Source organism: Mesoplodon bidens (genome assembly GCF_964165515.1).
Source record: "Mesoplodon bidens genome assembly, chromosome: 15".
In the NCBI taxonomy this organism is placed as follows: Eukaryota; Metazoa; Chordata; class Mammalia; order Artiodactyla; family Ziphiidae; genus Mesoplodon; species Mesoplodon bidens.
The window spans coordinates 27,259,923-27,276,409 of NC_138171.1; the positions used below are offsets into that span (position 1 = coordinate 27,259,923).

At 52.5% G+C, this 16,487-nt stretch overlaps 1 protein-coding gene across 2 annotated transcripts; it reads right to left on the reverse strand.

Moving 5' to 3' along the window:
* Positions 1 to 1,576: 1,576 nt before the first annotated feature.
* Positions 1,577 to 10,811, reverse strand: COX4I2 (cytochrome c oxidase subunit 4I2). Of its 2 annotated transcripts, XM_081256457.1 has the most exons (7): positions 10,798 to 10,811; positions 9,525 to 9,561; positions 7,981 to 8,016; positions 6,830 to 6,911; positions 4,884 to 5,048; positions 3,944 to 4,075; positions 1,577 to 1,812 (listed from the first exon to the last, which is right to left on the reverse strand). In XM_081256457.1, exons 4-7 carry the CDS (start codon positions 6,909 to 6,911, stop codon positions 1,676 to 1,678), a joined length of 516 nt encoding a protein of 171 aa, XP_081112583.1. In that variant the 5' UTR covers positions 7,981 to 8,016; positions 9,525 to 9,561; positions 10,798 to 10,811; the 3' UTR covers positions 1,577 to 1,675. The 2 variants fall into 2 exon arrangements, with proteins under 2 accessions (XP_081112583.1, XP_081112584.1); XM_081256458.1 differs by lacking the exons at positions 9,525 to 9,561; positions 10,798 to 10,811 and having other exon boundaries at positions 3,974 to 4,075; positions 7,981 to 8,081.
* Between the last annotated feature and the right edge of the window lie 5,676 nt (positions 10,812 to 16,487).

Below are 16,487 nucleotides of genomic sequence, written 5' to 3' on the forward strand. Positions count from 1 at the left end.
ATTTCTTTCTACTTCACTCAAAATTCTGTCTCTGAGGTTTAATCTGGCACCAGTGTACAGAGGATGAATTTCGGCAACAATATCTCAAATATGAAGACACTTCTTCAGGGAAGCCCACCCTGACTTCTCTAGATTAGGTCAGTCCAAGTACCATGTATCTCCCCTTCTTAGCACTCATCTGTTCTATAATGTATTAGGGTGACCATTACAGACTTTCAGATTCATGAGGACTGGAAATCATGACACTGGAATGAGGTCTCATTCACTCTGTCCCCAGAGTCTGGTACATAGTCGATGCACAATAAATATTTGTTGATTGAATGAACATTGTCCCAATTGCTCTGCTGAATCCCTCCACAGGCATCCAGGGTGTCCTTGGAGGTGTGCCGCTCAGATGTCTCTTCAAGAGGACCTTCTATGAAGAGGAGAGGTGTATGACCACCTCCAGCTGCTGCACTTTCAGAGCTGCTGCAGTGTTCATGCCAAGGCCACAGCCCCCCTAGGAAACCAAGGACTACAGAGGACTGAGCACAGTGGGTCTCTAGGGATGGGTCAATTTTGCCCAACACAGGACTCATCTAATGAGCTTTTTTTGCTCTAAGGCTCCCCATTGGCCTGGCCAAGACTTTCTCAAAGATGCTGTGCCAGTTATCAATGTATTGCCCTTCCAGCCCAAACTGACCCCTCAGTGCCTGCTCTAAGATAATGAGCAGGACTCTGGGCACCGCCCCCTTTACAGTGAGATGCTAAACTTCTCCAGTAGAGGGAGCTGGAGGAGACATGCCAAGAGGAAAGGAGGCTTCTCTTCTTGGTTCTGGGGTATGTGTGTGTGTATTCCTATATAATCTGCTTTCTGCCCCAAGACCAACCCTCTCCCACAACACACACCTTCCTACTATTCTCCAAGTCATTCTACTCCAGTCACTGTGGCCTCCTTGATGTTCCACATCCCACAAACTGACAAACTAAAATCCTGTCTCAGGATCTTTGCACTTGCTGTTTTGTCTTCTCATATGCCACCTCTTCTAAGAGGCTTCACCTACCACCCCCAAACCCCTTTTAGCTCTGTCCCTTTATCCTGTTCTGTTTTGTTCCTTCATAGCCTGATTACTGTGTAACATACTGTATATTATACTTACTTATTCCTTTTTCTGTCTCCCCCCCTACACACACACACACACACACACACACACACACACACACGTAAAAAAACACCTCCTCCTTGAGGCCAGACACTTTGTGTGTCTTGTTCACTGCTGCATCCTCAACCCCTAGATTAGTACGTGGCACACAGCAGATACTCAGTAAGTATTTGTTAGTTGACTGAATATAGGAGTGTCCTTACCTTTGCTCAAGCCATTCCCTCCACCTGGAATGCCTTCCCTCTCCTTCCTGCCTTTCCTAATCCCACCGATCATTTAAGGCTCAACCCCAACCTCTACTCCTCCAGGAAGCCCTCCCTGATAAGTGGGGCCCTGGAAAGTGGCTTACTGCCTCTCACTTACTGTCCTGCCCAATTTTAGGTATAATGTAGGCTTTATGGCAGGTAGAGGCTACGGCGGAGACTAAAGGCAGATGAGAGCAGGCCAGCTTTATTGGGGTTAAGTAGCGGGGAGGGGCCTCCATAGGCTCCGGGCCGGGGCAGGGCTGCAGCGCGAGCAGCTGGGATGCCACGTCACTTCTTCCACTCCTTCCTCTCATAGTCCCACCGGGAGGCCAGGCCTTGCACAGGGTTGCCCTTCATGTCCAGGATGCGCTGGAGCTGCTGGGCCTTCCACTCATCCATCAGGGTGATGGGTTTCTTAGGGAACACTGCAGGGAAGGAACCGGGTAGGGACAGGGTCGTGCAGGACCCTGCCAGGCCCACCCCCTCCCGCTGAGTCAGGGTCTCCAGGCACAAGGTCAGGGCGCCCTGCATGAGGACCCCTTGCCACCCTGTCCATCCCCCACCAGGCTCCCCACTAAAGCTGCACTCTGGGTACCTCTGAGTTATGATCCCCGCTCTGTCTTAGACTTGGTGTGGGAACTGGGCCAAGGTCCTTCCCCTTTCTGAGCCTCAGTTTCCTCACCTACTATGTGACTCAAGGGTAAGAGGAGCACTGGTTTGAAGTCTTTCTGGGCCCAAATCCCAGCTCCACCACTCCCTTGCTGTGTGACCTTGAACAAGTCACTTCATCTCTGAGCCCCAGTTTCCTTACCTGTCAAAAACAGGTCCTGTCCACTAGGGTTGTGGGGATTGAATGTGTTGGTATTTATAATGCAATTGGCAGAATGAGGGAAGATATGAAAACCCCTAATACATGATAGCTACTATAACTATAATTGCTGAGTTTGCTCCCACTTACTGGGAAGGGTCCAGGATGAGGTAGTTTCTTCTGCTTCCTGAAGGGGTTGGGAGTGGGAGGTAGGATAGGGGTGTTCACTTTAAAGCGATGGGGACCCAAAGGGTAAACTCACGGAGGCATTTTAGGTGCCTTGATGTGTGGACCAAGAAAGGCCTGGGGGCCAGAGCTCCCAGCCATCTGCCCCTGAGGCCATGTTAACCTGCCTGACCTTTGTCCCTGGCACTTTCTTTTTCTTTTTTTTTTTGCAGTTCGCAGGCCTCTCACTGATGTGGCCTCTCCCGTTGCGGGGCACAGGCTCCGGACGCACAGGCTCAGCGGCCATGGCTCACGGGCCCAGCCACTTCGCGGCATGTGGGATCTTCCTGGACCGGGGCACGAACCCATGTCCCCTGCATCAGCAGGCGGACTCAACCACTGCGCCACCAGGGAAGCCACCCTGGTACTTTCTATTCCAGTGGGTGTGAAAGAAGGGAAGGATCTTTATGGGTACCGATTAGTACCAAACATTGGGCTAGAATAGAATTTTTCCCAAAGGTTCTCTCATTTCATCCTCATGCAAGGTAGAAATTCCCATCACACTTTTACAGAAGAAGAAACAAAGTGAGGCCCCTGGAGGTGAAGTCAATTGAGGCAGAGACTGCCACCTCATCCCCAACATCCTCCCCTCTACTTCCAGAGCAGTGCTTCTCAAACCTGAGTGCGCATCAGAATCACCCAGAGGGATATTAAAACATAGATTGCTTGGCTCCAGCCTCAGAGTTTCTGACTCAGTAGATCCAGAGTGGGGCTGAGAATTTGCATTTCTAACAAGTTCCCAAGTGAAGCTGTTGGTCCAGAGATCTCACTTTGAGAATCACTCTTCTGTAGTAATAAATGGTCAGTTGGGTACATGACCACTCAGCTAAAGACTATACTTCCCAGCTTCCCTTGTGGCTATGCATGGTCATATGATCACTTCTAACCAATAGGATGTGAGCAGAAGTGGTGGTGCAACTTCTGGACCTTAGAGAGAGTGTGTCCTCCCTTTCCCTCTTGTTGGCTAGAATGTAGGCTTTATGGCTGGAGCTGGAGCAGCCATTTTGTATGTCAAGAAGGAAGCTGCATGTTAAGGATGGCAGAGCAACAAGACAAAAGGAGTCTGATATTGTGGAATCCCCATACTCCCCCTGGCCTTTTTTGTGAGAGAGGAAAAAGACTTCTATCTTGTTTAAGCTTGTACATTGGAGACTCTTTGTTACAGTAGCCAAAACAGTATACTGAAAAGTTCATGGTTAATAACAGTAATCAGTAACAACATCATTCATAACTATGTGCCAGGCACTAGGCAACAGTTTTCTAATTAAATCCTCACAAGAACCCTGAGATGTGGGCACTATTATTCCCATTTTACAGATGAGAGAATTGAGGCCCAGAGAGGTAGGGTCCCTACATTCCAACCCAGGCAGCCGTGCTCAGCCCTTCCCCATACACCTCTTTGGGGGACTTTTCAAAACTCTTCTGATGAGTGCCAGCATAGTTCCCTTATCAAAGCTTGGCTGGTGGCTGTGGCCACAAGGGAATGGCCGAGGGCTGCGGCCAGGTGAGACGCTGCCACTCACCATAGACCCGCTGCCACCAAATCAGCAGACCTGTGAATCCAAAGAAGAAGAAGACACAGCCCATCACTGTCTTCCACTCGTTGGAGCGACGGTTCATCTCTGAAAAGGTCTCATGGAACTGGAGCCGGTACACTGGAGGCAGGTGAGGGGTGGGGGAAGAGGGGCCTCAGGTGCATCCATTCTGAGGGCCCTGGGCCAACTCTTGGCCTCAGGGACCTCCAGCCTCCCCCTCCCTGCAGCAGATGCTGTCCATTCAGCAAATTCTTACTGAGCATCTAGGATGTGCAAAGCATGGCCAGGAGCTGATGGCAAAGCTGGCTCCCAGGGGCACTTCTGGTGGGCAGCACTTGGGGTCACACATCCCTCCTGCTTCCCAGGGCCAGGCCCCTGCTCTCCCACCCACCTCACCTGCCTCTTTCTGCTCCATCTCCCCACACCACTCAGTGATGCCCAGGACCCTCCACGCTCTCCAGCTCCTATATCCTTCCCCATGCTGTTCCTACTACCTGGCAGCCCCTCCTCCTCACCAGCCAAAGCCAACTGGAACAACCCTCCTCTGGAAGGCCCACCAGAATTCCACCTTTCTCTCTCCTTTGGGTTCTCACAGCCCCCTGAACACACCTCACCCAGCCGCATATCCTGTATTACAGCTATCTGGGTTTGTGTTGGTTCCCCCACAGGACTGGGAGCACCCTGAGGGCAGGAACCCTCAGGGGGATTCACTTCTGTGTCCCCAGCATCGCATAGCATCAGGCTGTGCACAAACAGTTCAATGAATGAACAAAGGAATGAACAAAGGAATGAATTTCACCCCTCAGGTATGCATTCGAGTCTTTGGGTGGTTCTGGCTGTCTTGGCTGGGGGCTCTCCCTGCCCACTGCTCCGTGACAGGCCAGGCCTTTCTTTGCAAAGTCTCCCCCAGCCCCACCCTGAGACCTACGGGCCACCTTCTCAGCGTGGCTCAGCTGCGTCCAGCTGCCCTTCTCCTTCTCCTTCAGGGCCTGCTGCTCTGCGTTGAGCTCTGTGCAGAAGGGCTCTTCGGGCATGGGGTAGGAGCGCTGGGCATGGTAGTTGGTGTAGGGGGGCATCTTCTCCTTACTGTGGGCTGCGGGCACAGGGGGGAACTGAGTTCAGGCTGCCCCTGGGACGTCCTGGCACTAACCGTAATATTAACAAAGAGGGTGGCACGTATTGAGCACTTACTGTGTGCCAGGAGCCATGCTAAGGCCTTCGGGAGAGTTGACTCATTGGCTCGGCATCACTCTGAGACCTGTGATATTGTTCTCTTTATCTTACAGAGGAAGAAACTGAGTAGCTAAGGGACTTGCCGAAATTCACAGAGCAAAAGGGAGCCGGGCCAGGGCTGCAATTCAGCCCCTCTGGTTTCAAATCCTGTGTCCTCTGGAAGATCTGGGGTGAGGAGGGCACATCAGGCAAAGGCAATGGGTAGGGAAAGGTTCAGTGTGATGAACCTGAGATGGCAGATGGGAAACTGCCCTACAAACTGTAAAGCACGATCCCTATGCTTTTTTTGCTTTTTTTTTTTTGGTGGTACGCGGGCCTCTCACTGTTGCGGCCTCTCCCGTTGCAGAGCACAGGCTCCGGACGCGCAGGCTCAGCGGCCATGGCTCATGGGCCCAACCGCTCCACGGCATGTATTATCCTCCCAAACCAGGGCACGAAGCCGTGTCCCCTGCATCGACAGGCGGACTCTCAACCACTGTGCCACCGGGGAAGCCCCACCTATGCTTTTTTTTTTTTTTTTTTAGAAGATGTTGGGGGTAGTTTATTAATTAATTTATTTATTTTTGCTGTGTTGGGTCTTGGTTTCAGTGCGAGGGCTTTCTCTAGTTGTGGCAAGCGGGGGCTGCTCTTCATCGCGGTGCGCGGGCCACTCACTATATCCTTATGCTTTTAATGAGTGGTCAAGGGCACAGCTTTGGAGTTGTGGAACCCCAGTTCCACTCCGGCCCAGCTCTGACAAGCCCCTTTTACCTCACTGTGTTCAATGTCCTCATCTGGAAAGTGGGGAGAGTAAAAGATCCTACCTCACACTGTTGTGGAAGCTTCAAGATAATGCACTCAAAAGGCTTAGCACAGTGCCTGGCACACAGTAGATGCTCCATAAATTACACTGATAGACAGAGGTTGGTTTTACCTCTGGCTTCCATTCTTGGAAGCTTTCCCTGATGGCTAAGCCCTCAAGGGCTCCATGTGAGTGTCCAGAACAAGACTGGGTTCTAGAAGGGTCTCAGTAAAGCTTCTTCTGTTTATTGTCACCAGAGATGCCCTCAAGGAGGGCATTGGTACCACCTTGCCCAAATAGCATGGGAACTGCTTTGGGCAAAGAGTCCTGCCTCTGGACCTGTTTGTTTATCTGAGAAATGGAGATAACAGCATAGCATCCACTTCATGTGGCTGCTGTGAAGTCTAAATATGTTAATCTCTGCAAAAAGTTTATCACAGCTCAGGGTACATAGTAAGGGCTCAATAAATGTTATCTGCTTTTATTCTCCAGAGGGTCAGGAAGGCCCTTCTATCTGGCTGAAGTCTCTCCTACTTCAGGCCTCTTTCTTCTGACCAGCATGGACACAAGGGTCTGGAAAGGTGGTCCAAAGTTCTATCAGTACCCTCAGCCTCAGGACAGAAAGGCCTTAGGGGCCTGAGATATGGGGGTCAGACCCTGAGAACGCTTGGGAGGAGGGGACGGCTGTCTCTATTTCCTGGAAGAATGTGGCCCTGGACCAAGGGGTAGGATCATGGGAAATGGTTTGGGGCAGGCCCAGGGCAGCATGAAAGGGATCAGGGGCAGCCTGCAGACAGGACCCTTGCCCCTGGCCTTGCAGTTAGGCAAGGGTCAGGGCGGGGTGGGTGTCCAGGTCTTACCAGTGCCTCCTGGGCTGTGGATTCCTCGCATTCCAAGTCCTCCTTTCCTCAGCACCAAGCTCCAGGCAGCTCTAAAGGACATCTGGGGCGGGGGGGCGGGGGGGGGGCGGGTGTGGATGAGTCCTGCCCTCTGCCCTCTGCTCTTCCCCTCAGAATCCAGACAGAGGAACAGCTTTTTCACAGGTGTAGTGGCTGGGGGACTGGTCCCCAGGATTTCAAGGTCACCTCCTGCTCCTTCTAATTTTGTATGATATGCCTATGGGGGTTGATGGGCATCCTAGACATTTGGAGCCCCCTCCTGGGACCTCAGTTTACCATCTGAGAAGTGGGAGGAGGCCTAACTCTTAAGGCAGGACCTGAACAGTTCGGGTCTGGGAGCCTGGGTTCTGGTTCCAGCCCCAGCTCACGGTGGCTAGGTTGGGAAACCTCTCTCAGCTGTTTGTCCTCTAGAGGAAACAGGGTGGGAGTCCAGGTAGGGAGGGAGCAGGTCCTGGGATAACTCTCCTCGCTACAGGGCCATCTGCCAAGGTCTCCTGCAGATGGTTTGGCCCCCACCCCTTCCCCCATAATTGGCTGCCTACGTGCCTGGAAAGCCTGCTCTGCTGGACCTGGTGGGAGAGGGAGACAGGCGAGCCCAACCCCCCATCCCCAGGGAAATCTCAGGGTCTGGCATCCCAGGGGGGCGAGGAGGGGACTTAGAGGAGGACAAGGACCAAACTGGGGCAGAGGGAGGAAGAGAGGCACACATGTGGGGAGAAGAAGGGGGTATCCCACTTCTGGAGATTGAAAGAGGCCCCACATCTAGGGAAAGAGAGGCACCCAATCATTAGAGACAGGGAGGGGTGTACCATATATGGAAAGTGGGAAGGGGCCGCACATCTGGAAAGGAAGGGCTCCCCATCAGTGATAAGTGGTTGAGAGCCCCACCTATGGGGAGGGAAGGAGTAATCTACATTTGAGGAAAGAGATGCCTCCCCATATGGGGACGGAGGAAAGTTCCCCTCAACTCTGAACTGCCAGTAGCCGCCCCCCCCGCTCCCCCATCTTCCTCTATAGCAGCGCCCCCACGGGTGGTAAAAGCCGAAGTCCCAGCCGCGTCTCCCACCGGCCTGGGTTTGGGCAGCCGGGGCTCTCCCCACCCACTCACTTACCGTGCGGCTCAGCAGAAGCCAGAGCGCGACCGGGGTCTGCGGAGCAAGTAACAGAGAACAGGCTGAAGCGGGACCGGAGCGCTGACGCCCGCCTCCGGGCCCGCCCCACAGCCTTTCCCAGGACCGCCCCCGCGTGGGAACGTCCTGCCTGTGAGAGCCCAGCCCGCATCCCTGGGGGCTCCCAGCCACAGACTGGGGAGAGGGGCTGCGCAATGACTCCCCGCCTCAATTTCCCTGCCCACCGGGATCCTGCCTCTGGAGACCCCCAGCTGACGTAGCCCTGGGACCAGCTGGCTGTGTGTCCTGGGCTGGCCCAGGCCTGCGAGTCCGGTTGTCCCAGGAGCTGGATCTTCCTGCCTTCACACCTTTGCTCACCGCTGTTTCTTCCACCTGCAATGCTCTCTTAGGGCTTTTGAGGACCCAAGTCTTGGCAACTTTCCAGCCCAGACCCCATGCCTTCCTGCTCCAGGAAGCTACAAGCATCTAGAATCTGGGAGCTGGCCTGTGGTGTACCACCTGGCACGAATGCCCTCATATTCAATGACAGGTGAAAAAATCCTCCCCCTGGGTTCAAATCTTAGCTGTGTGACCTTCAACAAATGGCCAAACCTCCCTGAGTTTCTGTTTTCTGAAAAAGAGAGCTAATGATATCTCTTACCTTACATGATTGTTGTAAAGATTAAATATGTCAATAGAAAAATGTGCATCAGGCACATTTATTCAAGAACTATTTATTAAGACCTATTACAGCTGGCATTATTGTCTATTGTTTAACAGGTTAAATGCTTGGGGATTTAGAGACAAACAAAACCAAACACGGTCCCTGCCATTTTAGGGCTTACAATCCAATTCCAAGCAGAGAGAGGCCTGTGCAAAGGCCCAGAGGCAGAAAAACACAGGTGTGTTCACAGAGAGAGAGGCCATCTTGGCCAGAGTGTAATGGGCAAAGGAGAAAGCTGGAGAGAGGCTGGAGTACCAAGCAGGGCCTCATAAGCCACGGTGTGGATCTTGGATTTTATTTTAAAGCTGGGAAGCCAAAAAAGGTAAGTAGGGGAGTGATGTGGTTAAATGGAGCAGAACATGCATTCAGTAAATATGGCTTGGAATTGTTAGAATACTGATTCTGGACTGATGGGTGAAGGCTGTGAATTCTTTCGTGGTCTGGGGCCAGAACTTTCTAGGTCTGCAAGCTCTGGTCCCCGGAGGTGTGCCGAGCACCCACCCACCCATCAGGGTTCCTGTAGCCCAGTGAAGCCATAGAGACCCACTCTAGCCAGTGCCTGGAGGAAGGGGCTTAGTGCCCTGGAAGCAGATGAGTCTTGAAGAGCAGGGACTCAGGGGGAGGTGCTAGAGAGACCGTAGAGTGGGCAGGATGCATGTCACCTCCATTCTGGGAGGTGAGAAGGCAGTGTGGGAGTCTCCTGGATGTCCAAGAGACCCCAACTCCCAGGACTGGCCATGCTTACTCCTGGGGGCTGCTCCTCCCCCTCCCCCGTGATCAAGGGAATTCCAGATTTGAGAGAACCCAAAGAGGACCACCCTACCTCTTGGATGCTGTCCAGGGTGTCCTGAAGATTAGCCCTAAGGACAGAAGATGAGGTAAGGCCCTCCTTCAGGCAACCTGGGGAGGACACACCTTGAGCCTTGTCAGACCTTTCCAGGGGCAGGTGGGTGCTGGCTGCACTGGGGTGAGTGGCAAACGTGTAGGCTTCACTGCTGCCACACTCGTGACTAAGTGGCTCCATTTCTGGGCCTCAGTTTCCCCATCCATTACAAGGGCCTCCCAAGGGAGAACTTGACCCTGGAGAACTTGACCCTCTGTTCTTCTCTACCGTCTCCCACCCCCATCTCTGTGGGAACGCCAGGCTCCAGATGTGGAGCAGTGCTGTGACAAGGAACATCTGTTTGGGAAGCCGGCCCCAGGGCTGAGGGTGATGGGGTGATGGCAGGCTCCCCGGCGGCTCAAGGTTGATACAGGGCAGCACCACTGCCTAGAGGGCGATGCCCAGCAGCGTCTGGAGGTCTGGAACCTGGAAATAGTCAGACTCTCCCATAAAGCAGGTCACTCAGGTGTCCCGGGGCCGAGAAGTAGGGGTCTTCCCTGGGAACCTTGGTGGGCACAGGGTGGGCTCCAGATAAGGCATTACACACCACTCATGGCAAGGGGCCCTACATGTGAATGAAGGCTGAGATTTCAGAAACAGCAGGAATAGGAGGTGAGAGGGATCTGTCCCTTTCAGGCAGCCCTGCGGCTCCAACCCCCCAGTAGGAACCCATACAGAAAGGAGCAGCTCTCTCTCACTTGATCAGATTCAGGCAGGCCCTGAGTTTCTGCTGAGACACAAAGACCTGAGCCACAATCTCAACATCCTGCTGGTACGACCCCCTCCCCTCCCATTCAGGCTTCATGCAGGACCCACCTCTGGCCTCCCAGCCCAGAGGAGATACTGAGGAAGAGCTAGGCCTCATGGAGGACACAAAGCCGAAAGTAGGAAGAGGTGTTGGACAAAGCGTTGCGGACCCGTATCCCCAGCCCCTGGGGAACCCCTGGAGCCATTTGAACGTGGGGAGGACGCCTGGGATAGGAGGGGGCGAGGCCAAGAAGTGCAGGGACTGGGGAGGAGATATAGGGTAGTCGGAGACCGGAAGGTAGGAGTAGGCGGGGCTTATCCTTAGGGGCGGGGACTGCGTGTAAGAGTGGGCCAGGGAAGAGCAGGGCAACCGAGGCACTAAGGGGATGGGGCCAGTTGGGCGGAGGGAGGGGCCGGTAAACAGAGGGGGCGTGGTCAGGACAGAGCAGAGCCCGATCCCCCCCACCAGCTGGAAAGCTGACTCCCAGCAGGGACACTGTGATTCCGGGACACTGCGTCCTTCGGGGCGACGGGCAGCGCCAGCATGAAGGTGCCCGGGCGGCAGCGCAGGCTCGGAGGACGTCGTGCGAAGACCCGCAGATCCAGCAGGGACCAGTCCAGAAAGGGCTTCCGCAACTTGGACAGGAGGGCCGGCTCAGAACCGACGCCGAACCAGGGCTACCACGGGGGCGGTCGCTAGTGGCGGGTTTTCCGGCCCTAGGAACGATCCCGTGGCGCGATCAAGAGCAGGTGGACGCCCTCGGATGGATTTCATTGGGACGCGACGGGACCGGTGGTGGCCTGGAAGATGGAAACCTCCTTCCGGCAGGTCTGTTATCTCTGCACCACCACACCTGGGGCACGAAGTGAGCGAAGCCAGCGTTGTTCAGCCGGAAGAGGGATTCCTCCCAGAGTTGCAGGAGAGACGTTTGAGGCCGACCCCTCTGGCTGTCACTCATGGCCTCTTGGCCCCCCTCCACAGGCGTCCGTTATTCTAGGCCCCGCCACCTGCCTCACTCTACTCACCTACGTCCCTCGTCTCCTCCCTCCTTCCCCGTCCTCGAGCTGCCAGTCATCCTTCCCTGGCCCCTTGCACACTCATTGTGCCCGCACCTCTGGACTCTACCTAGTTAGTAGTCTAGCGTTCCACCATCTCCAGCCCTACCCCGGTCCCCGTCAGTTATCCCTGGCCTCGCCCAGCTCGCCTAGCTGAGCCCGCCCGCCGGCTCCGCCCGTACCCTGAGGATCCTCCTCAATCGCTCAGCCCCCGGCCGGCCCCTTGCCCAGTTAGTCCTTCCCGCACTGCCTTCGCAAGACTCGCTAGACCCTCGCCCTGGCTCCAGCCTTGCTCTTTCAGTCATTCTGTGGTGCCGCCCACTCCCGAGCCCTGCCCTTACTGTCAGCCTGCTCGCCACAGCACGCCCCAGCCGAGCCCCAACCCTGTCAGCAAGCCCCGCCCCCGCAGGGCACACCTCCCTTTCCCTAGAGCCTCCCCGAGGCCCTGCCCATTCTGTCACTCCCCTCAGGCCAGCGCCTGCTCCTGTCCGACGCAGGCCCTCCCTGTCCGTCCCCAGGGCCCCGCCCCCTCCAACCCGCTCAGGCCCCGCCCCTACCACGTGGTCAGTGAGGGTGCAAGCCGGAGCCCCCACGTTGCAGGCGACCGCAGAGGCAGAGGAGGCGAAGACGTTCCCCGAGCGGAGCAGGACCGTGAAGCCGTCACGCTCTGACCGCAGGAAGGGCACGAAGCGGCGGCCGGTATCCGAACTCGCCTCGAGCCAGAAGGGGCGCGGGGGTGGGGCTTCGACAGAACTTGCTGCATTGGCATCCCGGGCCTGGGGTCCGGGTCCTCATCAGCACCACCTCCGACCTGGGCAGATGTATACAAACGACATCAAAGGACCCCCTGGTTATCAGGGGCCGTGAAACTGAACGCTTGGGAGGCCCACATCTAGGATTCTAGTCCCAGCTCTATCCTCTGCTGGTTTCAGCCCCTCTTCGTGGCTGCCTGCATGGCCTCCTTTCCACGTTTCTATAATGCCAGTCACACCCAAACTCTGCTTGGGGACCAGGAGGGTGAATGCGATGGTCTAAGCGGAGCTTCTCCTAGAGGTGCCCACAGCAGTGACGTATCAGCCAGGCTATGGGTGGAGCTCTGGGCAGTGTGGGCATTGCCTTGAGGTCTAGCCCAATGCTCTGCTCTGACCACCAAGAGAATAGTCCAATTTGGCGAAGGGCTGTGGCCGTGGGATCCTGGGGGCGCAGGGGGTCAAACTAACTCTGGGGCAGGCACTGGTCCCTTCAGATACCGCACTGGGGCTCCACACGGAATGGTCTGCAGCTTCTGTTCCTGATCTCCCAGGGCCTTCTGCACCACAGGACAAACCGAGGGTGCACAGGGCAGGGCGTGAGGGACCCTGGCCAAGTCCCAAAGCCTTGTCTTCTCAAACTCAACTGCCTCATGGGCATGGGGATAGTGCCCCCTGATGTGACTCTGGCCCTTGTGGGGACAGCTTCATGGCATCCTTCAGACTTCCTTAGCACCCACTGGCCTCCCAGCAAACTCCTTAGCCGATATTTAAGGTCCCTCCTGCCAAACTCAGCAAATGCAGCTCCCCCATCAACCTCTCCTCCTCTCCCACCATGCCCCAGCCATGCTGCCTTTCAGATCTTGGAATATACTCCACTCTTGCCCATGGCAGGGCCTTTGTAACTACTCCCTCTGCTGAAATGTTCTTCTCTCAAGAACAAGACTCATTTATTCCCACTGGCATGTTCCCATGAGAAAGGCTTTACTGGAGCAACACACCTCACTTTTCACCCGCAGACTTAAACTCTGGTCTACAAACAAGTTTATCAGTTATTGTGGCCTTAACAATATCTCCTATTCCACACGTTCTCTTTACAATGTGACCTTGACACTCCTGTCATCAAATGGTGGCATCTATGTCCCCATTCCTTGAAACTGAGTGCACCTTTGTGACAGCTTTAATCATAGGACATGGTAAAAGTGATGACTTCCAAAGTTGGATCATAAAATGCCATGGACTCTCTTGGGATGCTCTCTCTTATAACCCAGCCACCATGCCGTGAGGAAGCCAAACTAGCCCATGTCATATGTAAGTGCTCTGGCCACAGCCCAGCTGAGGTGCCAGCCTACACCCAGCCTCAACTTCTAGCCGTGTACATCTCCAGACGATCCCAGCCCCTAGCCATCAAGTCCACCTCAGCCATCGAGTCTTCCCAGCTAAGATCCTAGACATTATGGAACATCTCTGCTGTGCCCTTTCTGAATTCCCAACCAACAGTATCCATTAACATCAGACAGCTGTTTTACACACTAAGTTTTCAGGTGGCTTGTTATGCAGCAGTAGTAACTGGAATGGTAACAAAATGTTATTTGGATTCAATATATCTGACTCCTCATTTGACTCAGTTGTTTCAGAACTTGGGCAAGAAAGAGGGTATTAAGTATTGACACCCCAAACCCCACCATTGTCCTCCCAATTTCAACTCAATATCATCTCCTCAGAGAGGCTTTCCTTAACCCCTGTGGAAAGTACCCTCTCTAATCAGTCCAAAATTGCACACATAAAAACCCACAGGCTCACTTTTCCTGCATGCTCTACCCATCAAGCCTGTTCACTCATGTCCCTCTGCTTCCAGACTGGGATGAAGTGAGATATAGCTGTGCAATGGATTATTTGGTTATTCTTTTTTTTTTTTTTTTTTTTTTTTTTTTTTTTTTTGCGGTACGCGGGCCTCTCACTGCTGTGGCCTCTCCCGTTGCGGAGCACAGGCTCCGGACGCGCAGGCTCAGCGGCCGTGGCTCACGGGCCCAGCCGCTCCGTGGCATGTGGGATCTTCCCGGACCGGGGCACGAACCCGTGTCCCCTGCATCGACAGGCGGACTCTCAACCACTGCGCCACGAGGGAAGCCCTTATTTGGTTATTCTTACGCTTCCATTTTAATTTACTTATTGGCTTTTTGGCTGTATATCTTTGTATTAATTTTTTGTAGGTTCTGTGTTTCTCTAGGGATTACAATATACATACTTAACGTTTGACAGTCTATTTAGTGTTCATACTTTACACCTCAAGTAAAAGATAGATGCATTAAAACCATAAAGGTGCGGGCTTCCCTGATGGCACAGTGGCTGGGAGTCCGCCTGCCGATTCAGGGGACACGGGTTCGTGCCCCGGTCCAGGAAGATCCTACATGCCGCGGAGCGGCTGGGCCCCGTGAGCCATGGCTGCTGAGCCTGCGCGTCCGGAGCCTGTGCTCCGCAACGGGAGAGGCCACAACAGTGAGAGGCCCGCGTACCGCAAAAAGAAAAAAAATAAAAATAAAAATAAACCATAAAGGTGACTTTACCTTTTCCCCTTTATAATAGTTATCATATATGTATTACATCTACTTTCATTGAAATACCCCAAAAAATGTTAGGATTTTTGCTCTCAAGTCATATATATTTTAAAGAACTTGACAGGAGAAATATAATCTATTATAATTATTCATATTTTTACCCTCTTGTTGCTCTTTATTTATTCCTAAACTCCCAAGTTTATCTCTGGGGTCATACCCCTTCAGCCTGAAGAACTTCCTTTAACTTTCTTTTAGAGCAGGCCCACAGATGATAACTTCTCTTAAGTTTCCTTCATTGAGAATGTCTTTATTTTACTTTCATTCCTGAAGGATATTTTTGCTAGATGTAGAGTTGTTGACAGTTCTTTTTTTTTGCCTTTATTTATATTTTATTTTATTTTTTTTACAACTTTATTGGAGTATAATTGCTTCACAATGGTGTGTTAGTTTCTGCGTTATAACAAAGTGAATCAGTTATACATATACATCTGTTCCCGTATCTCTTCCCTCTTGCGTCTCCCTCCCGACAGTTCTTTTCTTGCAGGACTTTATTTTTTTATTATTATTGTTATTATTTATTTATTTTGGCTGTGTTGCGTGGCATGTGGGATCTTAGCTCCCCAACCAGGGATCGAACCCATGCCCCCTGCAGTGGAAGTACGAAGTCTTAACCATTGGACTGCCAGGGAAGTCCCTTGCAGCACTGTTTATTTATTTATTTATTTATTTATTTATTTATTTATTTATTTATTTTTGGCTGCGTTGGGTCTTCGTTGCTGCACGCGGGCTTTCTCTAGTTGTGGTGAGCAGGGGCTACTCTTCGTTGCGGTGCATGGGCTTCTTATTGCAGTGGCTTCTCTTGTTGCGAAGCACGGGCTCTAGGCGCATGGGCTCAGTAGTTGTGGCTCACAGGCTCTAGAGCACAGGCTCAGTAGTTGTGGCACACGGGCTTAGTTGCTCCGGGGCGGGATCTTGCCGGACCAGGGCCCGAACCTGTGTCCCCCGCATTGGCAGGCAGATTCTTAACCACTGTGCCACGAGGGAAGTCCCAACCTGCAGCACTTTAAAGATGCTGTTCCACTATCTTCTGGCCTCCATGGCCCCCTAAATGTAAAGTGTTTTTGGCTTTTGGTTCTTTTTTTTTTTCCTGGCTGCTTTCAAGATTGTTTTTTCCTTATTGGTGGTTTTTAGTTTGATTATGAGATGTGTGAACGTGGGTTGCCTTTGAGTTTATCCTGTTTGGAGTTTGCTGGGTTTCTTGAATCTGTAAACTTAAGTTTTTCACCAAACTTGGGAAAATTTCAGTCATCATTTTAAAAAATTCTTTTTCTGCACCTTTAAGGGACTCCAATGACGTGCATATTAAATCTTTTGATATTTTCCCACATGTCCCTAAGTCTCTGTTCAGTTTTTAAAATATTTTCTCTCTCTCTTCTTTAGATTGGATCACTCCTATTGATCTAGCTTCAGGTTTACTGAGTCTTTTCTTTGTCATCTCCCTTTGCTATTGTGACCATCCTGTGAATTTTTAAGATCTGAGATATTGTGTTTCTTAAGTTCTAAAACTGTCATTTGGTCATTTGTTTTTTCTTAGTATAATTCAGTGATTCTTTTTTAAATCATTTTATTAAGGTATAATTGATATAGAGAAAGCTACAAATATTTAATGTATACAACTTGATGAGTTTGAAGGTAAGTATACACTACTGAAAATTTCACCACAATAATCAAGGCCATAAATTTATCCATGACCTCCAAAAGTTTCCTCCTGCCCCCGCCTTTAAAAATATTGA

What these genes read in the sequence shown, in the direction of transcription:
- COX4I2 (XM_081256457.1), bottom strand. Translation starts at nt 6,911, where the DNA reads ATGTCCTTTAGAGCTGCCTGGAGCTTGGTGCTGAGGAAAGGAGGACTT. An exon ending in CCACGCTGAGAAGGTGGCCC is followed by an intron (nt 4,076 to 4,883) that starts GTAGGTCTCAGG and finishes ACCTGCCTCCAG; the next exon opens with TGTACCGGCTCCAGTTCCAT. An exon ending in TTGGTGGCAGCGGGTCTATG is followed by an intron (nt 1,813 to 3,943) that starts GTGAGTGGCAGC and finishes CCTTCCCTGCAG; the next exon opens with TGTTCCCTAAGAAACCCATC.